This window comes from Ochotona curzoniae, unplaced genomic scaffold (assembly GCF_017591425.1).
Source record: "Ochotona curzoniae isolate NIBS_2020 unplaced genomic scaffold, NIBS_Ocur_1.0 contig_3498, whole genome shotgun sequence".
Classification (NCBI taxonomy): Eukaryota; Metazoa; Chordata; class Mammalia; order Lagomorpha; family Ochotonidae; genus Ochotona; species Ochotona curzoniae.
Genome location: NW_024465885.1, coordinates 45,211,184 through 45,230,353, shown reverse-complemented (window position 1 = coordinate 45,230,353; position 19,170 = coordinate 45,211,184). Strand labels below are relative to the sequence as shown.

Genomic DNA, 19,170 nt, shown 5'->3' with positions numbered 1-19,170 from the left:
CCAGCCGTCACAGGTGGAGTGGTTTTTGCTTTCCCGCAGGCCTGGCAAGGCTAGCCTTGGTCCACACGTGAATGCCAAAGTTGTTCAAAGGCTGCAGGTGTATTTCAGGAATGAATATTCACCTTTCTGCCATGCCCCCATCCTGCCACCAAATCGTTCCCTTTCTCAGCCCCTTGCCCCCAGTCTGCCTGAAGCAGGCACTGTGTCAGAGAACAAATCTGGGTTCCTGTGAGTCTCTTGAGGGTGACTGTGTGCTGCTGCTTCTGTTTGTGTGTGCATTTGGCTATCTGTGTGTGTGTGTCTGTGTGAGTTGTTAAGGCAGAATCAGTGTGTGTGTGATTTGTATGTATGTGCATGTCTTGCATGTATGTGCATGTTTGTTGTGTGTGACATATATGTGTAGTGTGTGTTGCATATGTGCAGCTTTTATATGTAAGTGATATATGTGGGTAGTGTGTAAGTGATATATGTATATATGTGTTGTGTGGTATTTGAATATATGCCGCATGTATGGATTACAGTGTATAAGTATGGTATGTATAACATGTATGCAATGTGTGTTCTGTATATGTTACGTGTGCAGGTAAATGAAATGTATGCATGTGTATGGTGTGTGTACAGTGTATATGCCATGTGCATATTTATATGGTATGCGTATGGTACATGTTTACTATGTGAGTATGGATGTGTGTGGGCATGCTTGCTGTGCATAGAAGTACAAGATGTATATGTATGCTGTGCATTTGGTGTGTGTGCACCGTGTGTGTATGGACATGATATGTATGTGGTGTGTGTGTGTGTATAATGTGTGCATCCTTGGTGTGTTTGTGGTGCATGTATGCCATTTGTCTAACTATATGATGTGTATATGTGTGTTGCATATATGTATATGTGTGTGTAATGTGTATGTTTGAATGTAGTCCTTGCAAAAAGACAAGAGAAACCACTGCTGTTCTTTGCTTCCGTCAGGGTGCTATACTCAACTTAGCACCAGGATCCTTTATGGATTCTTCCATAGTTTTTAGTGTGATGAAAGGAAAAAGGAGAAGATAAGTTTTGCTGACTGATGTAACGTCTAATGAGACAGCTCTCCATGAAACTTCATGTGCTCGCTTGTAGTGTCTCTCGGCACGCAGCAGTTTTTTCTGTAGTCAGGTTTCAGCTGACTTGAATCCCAGCATTCTCTGACCCAGTGAGTGGTTACCTTCTCGTGGAAGAAGGCTGGGTGGCTCCAGGTGTGAAGGACTCATTAGGTCAGTTGGTCATTGCATCAGCGTTTAGTGAGCCTACCACTTGCTAGAGGTTTTCACAGGCGTGAGAAGAGACCCTCCCCTGTTGTGGTGAGCCTTCCAGCACGGCAGGCATACACAAACCACTGGAGTGTAACTGAGCGATGCAGATAAAAACAAAATACAAGGGCTGAGGTTTGATCAGTTGGATGCAGGAGAGTTTGCATCTTGGAGTGTTCAGGCATTCTTTTAGAACGTTTGAGTAAATACTTCAGGATGGAGAGGGGGAGGGCATGAGGCAGGGCCTCAGGTATCAGGTATGGGGGAACGAGGAAAGACCCCCGGGGCCGTGCTGCAGGAGCCAGGGCAAGGTGGCTCCATGGCTAGAGCACTATGGAAAGTTTCGAGTAAGAGCTGTCCGCCTCAAGAAATGGAGCAGGATGCCAGCCTGGCCTCCACAGTGTGCGCTCTGCACTTGAGAACCCAGCTGACCTTCTCGATCAGGCTGACTCAGTCCACTGGAGGCTCAGTGGACACTCGCTTGCCTGTTGCCCCCTGCAAGAGAACAGAAGAGAACCAAAGTTCTTCTCAGCCGAAGGCCTGGATGTCCCTGCCGGAATCGCTAGGATTCCCCCCAAGGAAGTAGAAAATGCTCATGGGGCCTAAGAAGAGCTGACATCCTCGTAGGATTTTCTGTGTGTTTGGTGTGGTTTTTATCCACCTCTAGGAGGTAGGAGAGGCCCCAGCAAGGAGAACTGAAGCCCTGCTCTGGAAGTGTGTGGGGAAGAGTGGGGGAGGTGATGAGTGTTAATTCACCAACCCATCTTCTACGTGTAGCAGATGGGAAGTGTTAGCCAGTGAGGCCCCAACGTGTCATCATTCTTACCCATCCAAGAAGCTGGGAGGTGGGGGCCTGGACTAAGGTTCAGTAGAGTGGGTTGCTTTCCTTCCAACTCTAGCCCCCGATAACAACCTTGCAGATTTTAAGGTGAATGTTGAGTTCCCATCTCTCCTGGACTTAGCCTTGGGAAAGAGGCAGAAACAGAACTGCGTGAAGGTTTGAGAGAAGAGAAAAGGGGGTTGATGGAAATTGCCGTCCAGGTGTATTACAGTGGGTCTGCCCCGAAGGACACTGATGACAGCAGCAGGAGGGAGAGCGTGAATTCTTAGGATGCTTTGAGGGAAGGCGCCAGCCACCAGCACCTTAGAAAGGTGGGGCTGGCCACATGCAATCAGATCCCTTTTGGAGATCAGCTAGAGCTCTGAAGACCAGCATGACTCCCAACAGCCTGGGAAAGAGAAAAAAAGACAAAAGGCAAAGTTGGGAAATCATAATATCACACAAAGTTGTTTAAGTAAAAGCCTTGCTTAGAGTCATCCAACCAGCACTGGCTGAGGAGATAATCACCACAGATCTAATTGCGATGGATGCTTTTAGAGCCCCTTGGAGTAATCCGCCTTAGTCCTTTAATTCCTGGCTTCCAGATAAGGAGGCTGAGCGATGAAGAGACTTGCTCTTGTCCACAGCAGAGTGTGATGGAAAAGCAGATTTCGAATCAAGAATTGTTAATGCCCTACCTGGTAGTCATAGCACCCTCGTGCCAGGTGTTTTTCTTTACAGAGGATTAGAGAACGTGCGAGAATCCCTGATCCTGTGGGCATGTGGAGGTCTCAGTGACTCAGGGAACCCCTTCCTGCCGTTCGCCAAAGTTCGCCCTTACATGAAGAGCAGAAGTTCCTTTCTATTTGAAAATGGGGCTCTACGTATCGTTCAACCCTACTGGGGTGACAGTCACTTCGATAGGATGAGCTAACTGGTTGTCACCATCATAACGGTAGAATTTAGGCATTTTCACCTGCTTTATATGAATCAACAAGTTAAAAAGGGAAGGAAAGACCACCAAATAGTTACTGCTGAAACAGGGCATCTCTTAGTGTCATGGATACCTAGTCTAAACACAGCTTGGTAGACGATTGCTCCTTGTTGTCTCCTTGCTTCCAAATTGGTGGATTCACTCAACTGCGTATCCAAAATGTGCAACAGTGGTGGCTATGTGAGCTTTTTTTCTTGTTACTATTCCACTACGCAATACAACAACTGTTTTCATAGCCTTGTGTGTTCTCAGATATTCTGTGTAGCCTAGAGATGATTTAGAGTATCAACAGAATGTGTGTGGATAATTATTATTGTATTTCAAAAATTTCATGGGAAAATGGATGTTCAAAGTACATTCATTTTGAGGGGAAAACATTTTAAAATCAGTGCATATAAAGGAGCACCAAAAAAGCTGGTGGAAAATGTGTACTATTAAAAAAAAAGCTGCATGGCCTCCAAGCAAGTTTATCTTTTAATATTTTTTTCCACAAACTTTTTGAAAAACTCCTCTATGCAAATACTGCCTCCTTTTGTAGAAGGAACTTGAGCATCTGTGGATTTTGGTATTCATGGTGGGCGTTCTTAGGACGTGGGAGCTCCTGTACAGTTCCTGGGAACCAGCTGTGGTGGGTGTCTTCTCTCCCTGCACTCTGCAGGTCAGACATGCCATACTGCAGATGCTCCTGTGCCTGTTGTAGAGGCGCCTCCCTTTCTCATACACTCCCAGAGTGCTTGGACCTCCACCTTGCCAATCCAGCTAACTCCAGCACATGCCCAGGCTCCCTGTTGGGGATCACCGTTTAGTTCTGGCTCTGAAAGACTCCCAGTACATGCCAGGAGCAGGAGTGTGCAGGGGTTGAAGCACTCCAGTGCCCTTGTGGTGGAAATGTGCGGTGTGTGTGCTTCTCCTCTCTGTCTTCTTTGGGTCCCAGAAACTTGTGCTTGCTGGTCGTGTGTGTGTGTGTGTGTGTGTGTGTGTCCAGTGTGAATGTGGCAGGAGGATTTGAAGGAGCAAAGATCTTTTCAGACCTAAACCTCTCTAAATGGCTGTGTGAAACTGGGTGACACAGACTCTCTGAACCTCACCTCCTACCCCCCAGTTCTCAGGTACCCCAACTCCGTGCTTAATAACATGAGAAGAAATGAGGGGAGGGGGCATGAAGCTACCAACATAATATTGGATGATATGTAAACATGCATATGTAATATATATTATAGTATATACTATATTGCATATCTGTGTCATAGATGTTATATATTATAAAAGTGATATCTAAATGATATAATATTGGGCAGTATTTCTCAACATTAATTTGACTGACAACTGGTTAGATTTGCAATTAGTCATGTATTTTTCATCTCCTGCAAGCACTTTCAAAGAACATTTGTATTTGTGTTTACTATGACTGCTACAAAACCCTGCTGACCGTGAAAACAACCAGTTAGCCTTCAATACTGGGAACATGAGGTGTTCTCTGCACACATCAACTTTCGGGTTATAGCCATCTTCATAGAAAATTCTGTATGTTTTTATGTATTCTCATGTTAGGATCCTTGTAGTGAGTTAGCAGATTGGGTGTCAAAAGCCTTTGGAAATACAGATATCCTTTTGCAAAGGGAACACATAAAATCCATATATTCTTTGAGAAGAATCACAACTTTCCATACATGCACACAGAAATGTGTACCTTTTTGGTGTTACTGCTTTGTGCACATTTTTCTGAACTCACCATGCCAGTGCTGGGAGTTTGCATCTTCCTAATTTTTCTGCTGATAATCCCTCAGGACAACTCCTCATCCCGTATTGGAAATGTGGACTAACATGTTGTTGACTGCCAGAAATTTCCCAAGTCTCTCTTGTCAAACTCTTCCAAGAAAATGTGGCAATGGAGCCGTAATCTGTTTTCTTTGATTAAAAAAAAAATCAAAAATTTCAGTTGCTTACACATCACAGTGACATTTTGAAAAAGACAGTTCATTTATCAATGAGATATATATGACTGTTCAGTGTAATTACTTTAAGGTTTATTTATTTACTTTGAAAGACAGGGCAAGAGAGAGAGAAAGAGAGAGAGAAATCTCCTACCTGCTGATTCATTTCCATGTATTTCTGCAATAGCCAGATCTGAGCCATACCAAAACCAAGGAACCAGGAATTCTATCTAAATCTCCTTATGTAAGTAGCAAGGGTTCAGATACTTGGGCCATGATGCACCGGCGTCCCAGTTGCATCGGCAGGAAACTGCATTGGAAGGAGCAAAGTGAGGACTCAAACCAGCACTCAGATATGCGACGCTAGCATTCCAAACCATGGCCCAACCCATTGTAACACAATGCCAGCCTCTGCTCAGTATAGTTTTTATAAGAAAAAAAAAATTGAAAAGTGGTTCCGTTATCCAGCACAAAATACTGTATTTTTAAAATTTTTTGGCTTTTTGAGACTCTGCATAGGTAATAAGATTTCAGTCAAGTACTTTTTCTTGAAAATGTGCAAATGGTAATGGAAGAATTTAGGATCCTGTTCAAGTCTGCTTAAGATTGAGTACACTGAAATCTTAAGGTGGCCCCTATTTTTAGCACTGCTAAAACTGGAAACATTCACAATTGATTTCTAGCATACTCGAAATGCCAGGCTGCCAGCAGGCCTGTGTTCATTGCTACGTGGTTGTTCTACCAGAAGGTTGAGTCCAGGATTGAGTTTCCTGTGGCCCTCTGAAACCTAGCACTCAACGAGAGAATTTGATAGTGAACAATTTCCACACACCTCCACTAAAAATCCGGAGGCGGGGGCAAATTGACATTTTAATTGCACTCAGATACAGGAAATTGAAGACATAAAGTATTCATTTTCTGAAACTTGGAAGTTTGTATCGGAAGCTCCTATATTTCATGCAAAATGTTGCTCTTTGGCACTTGAAGTCCGATGGTTTTAGAAAAGAAGAATTAGGTACTTCTTGGACCTGGCTTACAAGTGCATCTGAGCCACACCTTGAACATGGTAACAGTCTCATCTGCTGCCTCCCTCCACCCCAAGCCCTGTTGTGAGGATGGGGTCAAGTTCCCACCAAGGGCAACCCAGTCACTCTCTTCTTGATTCCCAGGAAGGTACGTGGGGGGTGTGGAATGAACTCTCCCCCAATCCTTAGGCATTGCACTCAGCCCCCTGAGTCTCCAGGCTTAGGAAATAGCTTAGAGTGTAGACTTGTTTTCTCTGAGAGTTATGCCTGAACATTCCTGCTAAAGCAGACAGTCATCAGTTAATCCTTGTAAATGACTATGCTTTGGCAGGTGTTAGCTGGTACAGAAACTGCTCACATGTTAACCGCCCCTCCCCCCCGCCTTCTTAAGCACAGGGTAATGGGGGAGGTGGGAGAGGCTAATAAAAAAATATATATCATCTTGTATCTGGCCACGCTAATGGTTTACCTGATTTGGTTTCTCTGTGGCATGTGTCGCCAGCAGTGCCGGCCAAATGTGGATTTAAAAGCTGGCCCAAAGGATTCACCATGGTCAACAACACATACTCAGAATAGTCTCGCTCGCATCATTCCTCTGGGTCACAGGCTGAGCTTAACCTAGTGTTCTTCAAAAATACCCTGAGTGTCTCAGGAATGTGCAGGGTTTTTTTGTTTTTTTTAGATTTATTTTATTTTTAGTTGGAAAGTCAGATATACAGAGAGGAAACACTTCTGTCTGCTAATTCACTTCCAAAGCAGCCGCAATGGCTGGAGCTGCGCTGATTCAAAGCCAGGAGCCCAGAGCCTCTTCAGGGTCTCCCATGCAAGTTCAGGGTCTCAAGGATTTGGGCTGTGCTTGACTGCTTTCCCAGGCCACATGCAGGGAGCTGGGTGGGAAGTGGGGCTGCCAGGGTACAAACCAGTGCCCTTATGGGATCCCAGGGCATACTAGGGGACGACTTTCGCTGCTAGGCCACAGTGCTAGGTCCGAATGTGCAGTTTTGAAATGAGGACAGCAGTGTGGGAAGCCTTTTGCCCATCGCATTCTTTCAAATGTGACAGAGTGCTCAGAATCGTGCTTCCTGCCATTTGTCCCTTCAGTCCTTGTAAGAAGCACCAGCTGTGGCAGGGACTTCAAAGCTGAACTGTTGTGTTTCAGGTGTGTGTGTGTGTGTGTGTGTGTGTGATGTTTTTCTGCAAGGAAACTGCAGATTTTTCAGTTTGATAATCTGGAAGTCAAGAATCTTGTCGCAAAGATAAGAGGAGGGAAGGGTCCAGGAAAGTTTCTTCCAGGGACACTGAGTTACACTGTGATTGACCAAAATAGAATGTTCTACAAAAAATAATTTTTTTTTTACTTCCGAGGGGATGAGAAGATATTCAGGGATTTGTCCCCTCTTGCCCACCAAGTTGCCTCTAAGAGGCCTCTCACATGTGAGCTGAGCCTGTGTCAGTCAGGGGGTTTGCGTTTTGAGTTGAGTGTTGTAGGCTGGAAAGCTGAATCAGAGTCCAGATTTGCCTGGGTGACGCGTGAAAAGTAGGCGTGTTGCTTTTGAACTGCACAAATATTAGGCTTGCATGTTTTTCCTCATTTTGGAGCCAAACAGGTATTGCTAATGATAAAATCACTGCAATATAGTAGGCCCTTTTTTCTGGTTTGGAATCTGAGACGGTGTGAACTGTGCCAAGGGGCCCCATGGCAGGAAGAAAGGGCAGGCCACGGAGATGTGGAATCATAGCAGAAGCAGTACAATTTAATTGTAAAACTGTGGCCACCGAGAGCTGAGTGACCCTGGGCAAGCGGAAGGAGTCAGAGGTCTTGTTTCTAGTTTCGGCTTGGACCAGGATGAGTCCAAGAGTATCTGCTAGAGACCTCAAGCCAGTAACTTCTCCAAGTTTATATTTGGAGGTTCCAGGGTTTGTGAGATTGGTCAAGGACCGTTTATTCAAACAAGCCTGGTGGCTGAAGGAGTGAGAGAAGCCATCTTGCAAGAAGGAGAGACACTCCTAGTTCTGCTGTGTCCACAGCTCCACCACGGGTTTGAAGATCTTTTCATGGGCAATTAAGAGAGAAAAGTAGACTCTGTCCCTTATGAGTGACCTTTGGCGGCTGCTTGCTGGTGACAATAACGTTGACAAGTACCAGGGGGAGCACAGGTGCCCTCTCTAAAGACACTGAGTGTTCCTAGGTTCTCAAGCTCCCTGGGAAATGCTCACTGAATCATAGGAGGCCCCCTCAGGGTTCCATGGTGCCTGGTTTCCTGAGAATGTTGGCCTGGGCCCAGGCTGCACCTTCCTGCCTTCTCCCTCTGAGGGGCGCACCTGGGGAGTGGGTTTCGGAGAAGAGGGAGTGCTCCTGAGCAGCCTGCACCCTGTGTGCACAAAGGAGCCGGAAGCCTGGCCTCCCTGGGGAGACTGGGGTTGCAACCACGCCCTGTTTCCTGAAGGAAGGGGTGTGTTGCTAAGCTCCAGGGCCCACTACATTGCCTCTCAGACCTGCGGGTGGTTGGGTTTTGCAGTAAGGAGGAGCCGTTCTTTGCCACTGGAGAGCACCTCTCCTGGCTGCCCTAGCTCAGCCCACAGCGTGTGGCCAAATGCCAGCAACTAATGCACCTTTTTTCTTTCCTTCCCACCATCACCACCAAGCCCCAGACCCTTGGAGGTACCTTCAGGGGATTGGGGTGGGTGCTGGGTTCCCACCCCGCAGCTGCTGTGATAAATGAGGCCCCAGTCCACTACGGGAACAGGAGGTCCTACATTTTTCTATCAGCAGCCAGCCCAGTGGGCAAATCTTTTCCAAGTCCTTGTTGTGGGTGAGGGGAGAGGGAGGGGAAAGAGAAGAAAACCCCCAACTTTAGCAAATCTACAATACATTGTCTGATCTCTTCCCTCCCTCTTCCCCTACCTCCTCTTCCCCTCCCCATCCCTCCCCATCCCATCCTATCCCACCCCATCCCACCCCACCTCACAATAGGACATCGTCAGAAACTAGATGATCAGACCAAGCCCGGGAGCTTGTCTTTTTCCGAGCGCCTCAGTGAACTGGAGCAGCTGCGGCGCACAGCCATGAGGGTCAGCCCACACCACCCAGCCCCCACGCCCAACCCTCGGGCCTCCTTGAACCACTCCACTGCCTTTAACCCTCAGCCTCAGGGTCAGATGCAGGGTAAGTACCTGGGGATGGAGCCCACTTCCCACCTCGCCCACACCAAGACCATCACGGCAGCCTGGCCCCATGCCCAAAACTCATCCAACCAGCCATGATTTCTCTCCAAGCCAAGGTCTCTGAACCAGCAACACTCCCCTTCTCCCAGAGAACTTGTCAGGAATGCAGAGTGGCAGGTCCTGGGCAAGCGCCTACTGAGCTAGCCCTGCCTGGTAACAAGATCCCTGGGTGGAGAAGCAAAGCTCTGGGACAGGAAGTGGGGGTGGTGCATGGCTGAATGGGTAATGCATGTGACCCTGGATATCTGTGGGGCATGAGCTGCAGCACCCCCATCCCACAATCCCATAACACACACATCAAATTCTACATATGAAGATGTTTAAATCTCTCTGTAAAGTAGCAGGATACTTCTTTATTGTAAGCCATCCACATATTCCTGTGTGTGTTCAATCATCTCTAGATGACTTCTCTTAGTGTAAATGCATGTAAATTGTTGTCCTGAGCTGTTTAGCTGATTATGACAAGAAAACTATTTTATACATACTCAGTTAGAATGCAATTTTTTTCCCCAAAATATTCCCTTTCCATGGTTGGTTGAATCGTGGGCATGGAGGACGAGCTGTATGTATATATTGTGCGTTTTGTTCAGAGTTTGCTTGAATAAGCTCATTTCTTAGCTATGGAATCTATGGATGCCATCACACCTAAGATATTATTTGAAAATCAATTGAGAATGCAGGGTCGCTCATCCAACTGGGCTAGCTGGCAATTGCAAGAACTTTGTAAGATGCAATGGTTGCATAAGACCCACTGTGCCAAATTAGATAATACCCACAATGCATTTACCTTGTAGGACTACTGACGTCAGTGACTGTTTGCTCTGTGATACCATCTCAAATATCCAGAATACAGTCATGCTTTGGGTGCCTTGCAGGACACAGCTGTATAGGATATGGCCACTGTGAAAGCCCTTTCTCAAAGGAGGAGGCTTATTCAGCTCAAATGCAGAGATAACACATCTTCAGAAAGGGGCAGGCAGCCAGCAACGGGGATATGGTGCCTCCTTGCCCCTCTGGGACTGCAGGAAGGAGTCTCTTCAGGCCCTCTCTGGCCATGAGTGGTATTGTGGGGTGACACCTCGGGGTCAACAGCTTTCATGTGGGGTCAGCCCTCACAGAGCCTCATCCGCAGCCTCCGCCACCAGCTCTGGCCATGACTTTTCTTGGGGAGGCTCTCTGGTTAGTGTGGAAAAGCCCTGTAGCAGTCTTCCGGTGGGATACTGTGCTGTGCACCCAGCTGTTGAGGGGGCTACCTCTCATTTACAGTCCCAGGTCTATCTGAGAAGACGTCCCATGCAATCAATTTCTCGGTGCTTAATGATCATTAACAATTATTCAGATATGCACTTTTTATTTCTAAAACTTTCAGGATGCACGTGTGCGTGTTGAGTTGGGTTAAATGGTTCACTGAAAACGATGGGCTTTGGGATAGGATCTTAGCAATGGACTGGGTTCAGCTCTAAGGACAGAGTGATGCTGTTGGCTGTTGCGCGATACTTCCCATCTAGAGATGGATCAGGTCTCCAAAGCGAGAAATTTTGACAGTTTGAATCTTGACAAAGCATCAAGTGTGATGGACTTGGGAGTGCAAGTCTCTTTTTACAAAAGGGAATGAAACTCTCAAAGAGATTCCTTCATCTAGAGCTTGGGGTCGTTTGTGCTCACACCAGCCACAGGACTATAGGTGTAAAACCAAAGGGGAGATTACTGCTCCCCTCTTCTCTCCCTGCCTGACTTGCTTTATACTGCCTGATTGATAAAGGGCTTCACCCTTTTCGTCTGAGAGTACAACAGAAACATCAGGCATTGTTGAAGATCGTACAAAGTTCAGCAACAGGCGGGCAAGTTGGAAGGGTCCCCCATAGAATCTCATTTCCCTCTTGTCAGTATGCCTCTCCCATTCCCACCCCTTCCAGAAATGAAGGGGGGTGGTCTGGGGGCCTTCTTGTCCTGGGGGGCAGCAGGCACTGCAGTAAGTGGAGTTTCTTCTGGCTGCATAGTGGCGTATCGGGTTTAACAACAGCCATCACCCATTTCTTGTTCATTTGAAAACTCTTGCAACCTCTTAGCCAAGCTAACCCACTTTTCGAGCACCCGAGGGGCTAGGTCTCTGTTCCAAGAGCATGAACGACACTGCTAAGGTTCTTTATTTTTTTTTTTCTAAAAACATGCATTTGAGACCCCATGGTTCACTTGTAGAATGGCAGGAAGAACATTTCCAACAAAAATAAGTACCTGGGATATTTTCCTATAAAATGGCTTTTCTTCTTTTTTCCTTTTCTTTTGTCTGCTTTTCTTTCTCCCTCATAGAGGAAAATGCTGTTTTACATTCGTCATGTTTTGAGTAGGCCCTGGGGCTCTTTTCCTTGAAATTAGAAAGTGAACAGGGATAATATGAAAGTTTCTTTCAGCCAAGCCCTTCATTTTGTGCTTGACATGTGGGAAGATGTTATTTTCCAGGCTGAGCCCCAGAGCGTCTATATTATATGTAAGAGGATTCGGGAAGGCCCACAGTGTATGTTTATGACTCCCTTTCGAATAGCAGTAGCAGTACTAAGAAAGATGTCTCTGAAGTGGTCAGATGGGTATACAGTGGGCCCTGCAGCCTGTGTATTGCTTTTCAGTATTCCAAAAGTGTAAGTAACTTGGGACTCAAAAAAAAAAAAAAAAAAAAAGGCCGGAATTTGTGGCAAGATGAGGACACAGCTAGCTAGAGCTTCCCAGGGAGGGTCCTACCAGCCCGTCCTACTCCGTAGGAAATCATGTCCAGAGTCTAGCACCTCTGTTTATTTAGGGTCAGATGTGCCTAAGAATCATTCAGATTCAGTGTCTGGAACAAAGTGCAGAGAGAAGCGAGAGCTGGTTGCCATGCCACTAAACCACTGTTTATTTGCTGAGGTATTCATGATAAAAGGGCTCAGGTTAATTTCAACTTCCTATTTGACCAGGTCTTAAAACTCAATAGAAAGCCATTTTGTCATGGCTACACATGTATGTATGCAAGTCAAGATGGCGTCACTAACTTCTAGCAGTAGACGCGAAGAGCTCTTTTCTACCCCTATTAAAAGATGGCGTGGGACAGCATCTAGGAACACAGTGATACTGGTAGCTGTTGGGTCATAACATTCTATCTAAAGGTGACTTCAGGCCACCCAAGAAATTAGCTTTAAGAATTTGATTCCTGATTTACCAAGTATGATGAACTCCACTTAATCTGATGTAACTTCCCCCTTTCTGGGGAGATGGGGTGATCCTTGCTGATGCAGAAGATGGTCAAACTCAGATAAATGAAGCAGCCAGCTTTGCTCTTGCATGGGTTCCCTCAAACATTGAAGCACAAGGTTTAACTCTTTAACTGGTTTAGTGGTGATATGTATTGGCATGAATCAATTCTTTGGTGAGCATTGTTCTTCTGTTTTCACACAGATAATACAGTCACATGGTTGGTAGGCAGAGAAGTCAAATCTCAGAGGTTAAAAATGTCCCAGGTCATCCATGATTAACTTAAACTCAAACTCAGGCCCTTCTTGCTGCAAAACCTATACACGTGGGGTGGCAGGTGGTTCTAGGGTTGCGCTCTTGGCCTGAGGACGGTTGAGCTAGTGGGCTGTGTCAGGGAGAGCTAGCCATGCTCGTGCGGCAGCCTGTGTTGAATGTACTCTGTCATGGTTAGTTATTGATTATCGTAGTTCTGGTGCTGGGTTGTGATGGGCTCCTTTATAAACTATCTTTCTTTGGCATGTATACATTTGCTTCTAAAGACAGGAAGGAAAGAAAACATAACACAGGAAAGAATCTCTAAGCACAGGTGATGAGGGCACCAGGACAAGGCCAGGGCTTCCCAGCCTCGCTCTGTGTGCTTCACTGGGGCCGACGCCTTCCTTTCTCTAGTCTCCCTCTTGTATAAAGTCTGCGGTTAAGGTGACTCTGAAAGAGCATGGTCTGGTGGTGTTTCCTGTTGGGCTCTTGGGTCGACGTAGCCTCTCAGTTGTGCGATGTTGCTCATGTCCGTCTCAAGTCTTCCTTTGGACAGAAAAAGAAAATGTCCCTACTTTCTTGGAGGAGGAGAAAATTTCCTTTCCAACCTCAGGGATAAAATTTCCAACACATAACATTATTTTGCGGGGGTGATTTCCCCCTCTTTTATTTTTTCTGACCATTCCATCATGTTATTTATTTATTTACTTATTTTTTAAAAAAGATTTATTAATTTATTTGAAAGAAAGAATTGCAAAGAGAGAGCAGGAGATGTACACACACGTATGTACACGCACAGTAAGGGAGGGGATGAAGGGAACAAAAACAATTTTTCATCTACTAGTTCACTCCCCAAATGGCCATAATGGCCTGGGCTGGACCAGACCAAATCTAGAAGCCTGGAACTCTATCTGGGTCTTTCACATGAGTGCCTGGGGCCTAAACCTTTGAGCTGTCTTCTGATACTTTCTCGGGTAGATGAACTAGGAAGTGCATCGGAAGCAGAGCAGCAGGAAATGGAGCCAGCACTTAATGCTACATGCAGGAGTTGCAGGCTCTGGCTTAACAAGTTGCACCACAATGCCCACCTCTGTTCTGGCATTTTAAAATCAAAGTGGGGTTTGCGTCTCTTTGATTAAGTCGGAAGTAAAGACACTAAACACCAGACATTCTCATATGTGCGTCTGTAAACAGCCAATTACTGGTTGCACCAAGAGAAATATCCAGAGGGGCTACAAAGCAACTCTCAAGACTTGCCATGACCTTGAAAACTGAGTGATTTTATCACACAGTAAGAGTCCTCTGGATGTGGCAAGATTCAGAGCCTTTCAAGGACTGCAGCATCCGAACCCATAATGGAAAACAAGCTTCAGGGCCATGAGTACCTAAAAACGCAAGGAAGAGAGAAAGGAAACCAAGGGGGACAGGAGTGGGTAGAGGAGGCCTCTCTGCTTGGTGCAGGTCCGAGCAGCCGGGCCTCTCTCCTGCAGACAGGCGGGTTAACAGATCAGGAACACTATCCAAGCAGGAACCCGGGGACTCAGTTTCTGTGTGTGTTCTGAGCCAGTGCAACATTAGCCATGCCTGAAAGGAAAGTTTAGGGATCTCGGAGTAAAGTATCGCATGGTAGACATTTAGAGCAGGAGCCAGGGCTATGAAGAAAGTGAAAGCTGTGTTTGTGAGTGAATGTTTGTAGGGGGAGGGGGGCTTCCTTTAAGTCAACAAACCCTCAGGCCTTTCTGTCCAAGGCTACTTGGGTCTTTGTTTCTTGAATCTCTTCCTTTGCCTTCTAGTCACTCACCTGAGAGGTAGTTGGAACTGCTGCAAAGTCCCTGTGTGGTTTATGGGTAGGATGGTGACCGATTGCAGTCCAGGGAGACCATTTGAAATCTGAAATACTCTCGCATCCAAAACCTGGGTGCGCTGATGGGACAAGTGGAAATTTCCACACCACCAAATTGGGCTTGATGCAAAGATGCTGTGTAAGATTATAAGCCCATATGTACAAGGTATGTTAGAAACCTTCATGAGCCTTGTGTTTACACATGAGCTTCGTCCCCATGACATACCATTGTGTACAAATATTCCAAAAAGTGGAGCAAGTCCAAAGTGCAAAACGTTTCCAGTCCCAGGCATCATAGATGAGAGCTAGTGGACCTGTAGTCTCTTAAACAACACCATTCAAATGCTGGCCATATGTTTACAAGCACCTCACGGCTAAGTACTTAATAAAACAGCCCTTTACAGGCGCACCCCTGTGGCAGGCTGTCTACACCCTCATCATCATAAACCACACTGTAGCGGGGCTTCATTTTCAGGTTGAATGTTTCCACGGATGCCGTTCATCTCACTGGGATCAGGTGATCCTTTCTAAGTAAGAGAAAAAAGCATTCACCTCGGGGCTTCAAAGATAAAAATCTCCCTTCCGTAGATTGTACATGTTCTGAAAATTTCCCTCTTGCTTGCCAGTGTATAGACCAGCACGTGTGTGTATGGAAAGTTTGGTTGAGAAGAGTGATAGTTTTTAATAAAGCTATTGTGGGAACCCTTTAGTTAACAAGAAGGCTGTGCTGGGAATTGAGAGCAAGCAGGGTGGCAGACCACAGCCCCCAACCACACAGGTTCTTTCAGATTTCTGGATGGGTTTTGAGCCAACCTATGAAAATCTTGGTCTTCCAGCTTGCAAAATGGGAATGGTAACATTTGCAGATCCTGGGATCATTAGGAAACAGAAAGCAGTGGCTGCTAGAGCCAGCCCAATCAGTTGTGGCTGTTGGGTTCAACATTAACGATGTTAGGAGTATATAGGTTTCCCATGCTTGCTGTAACAAATTACTACCAACTCAGTGACTTGGAAACAACAGACATACATAGAGGACACGACTGGAGTGACACAGCGGGAAAGTAGAAAAGCAAGGAAGGTGAAAAATCAAGGTGTTGGTAGAACCATATGGAGTCTCAAAAAATGTTAATGCAAAAATGAAATTCAAAGATAAGTTTACTTTGGGGCCAAACAGTTTTTAAATCCATGGACCGTTTTCCCCTCATAGACATTTTCCATGAACTTTTCCAAGACTCCTCCTAGACATGGATTTCAAAAAAAGTTTTCTACCAAAATAAACATCTCTTCATTTCATTTTGCACGAACATTTGAAGTATCCCATGCTCCCTTTGACAGCTCTACAGGAGGATGCTTCCCAGCTTCTTTCTACCTTTGCTGGTTCAGGCATGCCTGGGCTTGGGGCTGTGTCCCTGCAATCTCTTCTTCCTCTTTACCAACCCTTTCTCTGTGCCATCTCTTCTTCTGTCTCTTATAAGTCCACAATGTCCTTGGCTTTAAACCCTGACCAGAGCATCCATGAAGTTCTCAAGAACCTTCTCTTAATTGTAACTAAAAAGACCTTTTCATCCAAATAAGGCTACAGTCCCAGTTCCAGAGGTGAGCACATGAACCTTTGTTTTCTGGGTCCATCATTCAGCTAACCAAATCAACGTACAAAGGATAGGGGACATCAGATCAGTGACCAGGGGCATCAGATAGGGTCAGAGATAACTGTCTCCCATCCCCGCCCCAACCCCCAGAACAGACGTGGTAGACAGAAAAATGTAAAGTCAGTGCCTCGTGCCTAATCTTCCCAGTCATGTGTCCTAGTTACTGTCAGCCCAGCCTCTGTGTGCTAACGTTCAGTGTCATGGTACTTTGATTTCTGAGCCAGAAGAAGGCATTGGTATTTTTCTAGATAAGGTCAGGTATTTCTTAACATTTTCTAAGCTGCCTAATGAGGTAGAACTAGAGACCCTGACAATGGTTGAGAAAGGAGATTTCCCTGTGTCCAGAAAAAGGAGATTGGAGACCCAGGTGCCTCTCCCCCTAACCTCCAATCCCTCATGATAGCAGAGCTGGTACTAAGCAGCGGAGCCAGAAAGGACAGGAAGAGCCAGCCCATTGGAATGAACTCAAGAATGTGACCTTGCAGGCAGAGATGGGCAACTGTTTTGAAGCAAGCAATCTTTGTCGAGTGCAGCTCCAGTGCAGCTCTGTTGTCGAACAGACACCTAGGTCCAAAGGATGGCAAAGTTCTTTGCATATCTCCTTTCCCCAAATTTATAAATCACCTGAGATAGCCTTTCACATTTGAATATTTTAAAAAAGAAAACTTGGCTATAGTTACAAAGATATATCAGAGTTTACCAAAAGTTCCTACTCAGAGGAAAACAAACAGCATGTGCTGATGGGGAAAAACTACCCCAGACCTTACTGGGTTTATTCTCCTCATTTACATGACTTTTCCCACAATTAAGAGAAATGCAGGCCCTCTGTAATTCAGTTATTTGAGAGTTCTTTATTTTTTTAAAAAATGTTATTAAAAACTATTTATTCTATTTGAAAGCAAGGTTACAGGGGCAGAGAGAGAGAATCTTCACTGTTTTGTCCCCCAAATGGTCAGCTAGGGCTGGGCTAAGCCGAAGCCAGGAGTCTCCTACGTGGGTACAGTGACCCAAGAACTTGGCCCATCCTCCGTTGCTTTCCCAGGTGTATAAATTGGGATCTAAATTGGAAGTACAACAGCCAGGAATTGGAACTGGCACCCGTCAAGGAAGCCTGCATCACGGCAGGGACTTAACCCAATACACCACAGTACCAGCCATAATTTTAGGGCATTTGAAAGTTCAGTGCCTATGATGGAAATTCGGCTAAGGAATGATAACTTCCCTCTGACATTCTGAATGCCACAGCCTGATAACAGAGACAGACAGTTCCACCTGGCACTGTTGTCAGTGGCTGCCTTGGTACCCATCAGGCCCAAGTTTTTGCATTTCTCTTTGAAAGCCTTGACGGAGGAGCAGCACTCCACGTGAATCCATGTGGACGAAGAGAAGGAGACGGTGACTCCAACCTGTAAGCCTCATGTCACCTAACAGCTATGGGCTAGCAGGAAACCTGAGCTTTAAAGCACACCAGGAACTGAATTGGTTGCCAGTTTCTTCACTCCATCTTGGTTCTTCTAACCCATCTGAATCAGGGTCGTACTCTGTGGTTCTACAGATCAGCGTAATCAGATCTGTATAACAAGACTGAGGCAGCTAGAGTGTCCAGCCCCGCCTTCCTGGGCGTACGGGGAAGGATGCATTAGAGTTTGGCAGCTCCGGGGTTTGGGAGTGACCGTGATGGTGTCATCAGAGCAGAGTGTCCCTAGGGAAGAGCCGTGACTCAGCACTGCCTTGGGTGCCTGCTGCTCACCCCCTGGAACAGTTGTCTCCCAGCTCTGCAAGTTGCTGGTTCCCACTGCACGAGAAGTCCTCTTTACTCCACAGCTTTGTGCTTTCAACTTGAGTCATCCCAAAGCCAGAGCCAAGACTCAGAGTGCTAGCATTAGGCCAATTCCTACTTGCATCATTAGAAAGGCTGCATGCACACACACACTCGCTTTGAGAGTTTAGAAAGGATTTCTTGGGGTGGGTGTGATGGTGAAGCCACTGTCTGAGGTGCTTGCATCCTGAATCACAGTGTCTGGCTCTAGTCTCTGCTACTTGGTGCTGTCACTCCAGCTTCCTGCTAATGTGCTTGGGAGGCAGCAAATATTGACCCAAGTGCTTGGGTCCCTGTCACACAGGTGAGAGGCCTAGAGGGGGTTCTTGGCTTCTGGCTTGGACTTGGATCAGCCCTGGCTGTTGTATGCATTTGGGCAGGGAACCAATCAATGAAATATCTCTGTCTCTCTCTCCCTCTGCCTTTGTTTCTCTCTCTCAACTCCCCTCCTATCACTCTGCATTGCGAATAATACAACAACAACAAAAAAAAGATTTTGGTTTTTTTTTTAATAAATGGCTAACTTCTTGGGGTAGGAAGGAAGGGAGAAAGGAAAGAAGGGAGGAAGGGATGGAGGGAGGGAGGAGAAATGTAACTAGTGACTGTGCCCCTTGGAATCACAGGTCATGCAAGAGGAGTGAGCATGGCTGTTTTATGAAGTCCCATGGGATCAGCACACTGCTGTGGTCACTCTCACTCCATTAGCGCATCTCTCTGCACATATCAGATGGCAAATTCTATAATGATAAAGTTATTAAAATATCTGTAAAAGTCAGCACAAGCTCAAGGGCTTGACTCGGCCTTTCTCCCTGGTAAGTGGCTTATGTAGTCCTCTTGTCTCAAGGTCTGTTCTTCTTCATCTGAGCTTTCTTGTCAGTCTCCTATTATTGAACATATTGTAAGATGTGCCTGGGCTGGTCCCCAGCAAGCGAACACAGAAGCATGAAACACTGGAATCATGACACTTCCCATGCTCCTGCCCTCTCAAAACTGAAAAGCTACAGTGGATGTTTGTGATTTTGCACCTGTACTTGGGTTGTGATTGTGACAAGGATGTTGCCTAGTATTCTCAGTTACTAAAGGCAATAATGAAAC

The 19,170-nt window shown here is 46.0% G+C and overlaps 1 protein-coding gene across 3 annotated transcripts in view; it reads left to right on the top strand.

Annotated features, from left to right (window-relative positions):
- The window catches only part of RUNX1 (RUNX family transcription factor 1), a 233,674-nt gene that overhangs the window by 184,144 nt on the left and 30,360 nt on the right, over positions 1-19,170 (top strand). Inside the window, exon 6 of one of the 3 annotated variants that reach the window (XM_040980788.1) lies at positions 9,037-9,228. The exons of the other annotated variants lie outside the window; for them this stretch is intronic. Coding sequence (XP_040836722.1) covers positions 9,037-9,228 — 192 coding nt within the window. The remainder of the gene's footprint in view (positions 1-9,036; positions 9,229-19,170) is intronic. 3 annotated transcript variants of the gene reach the window in all.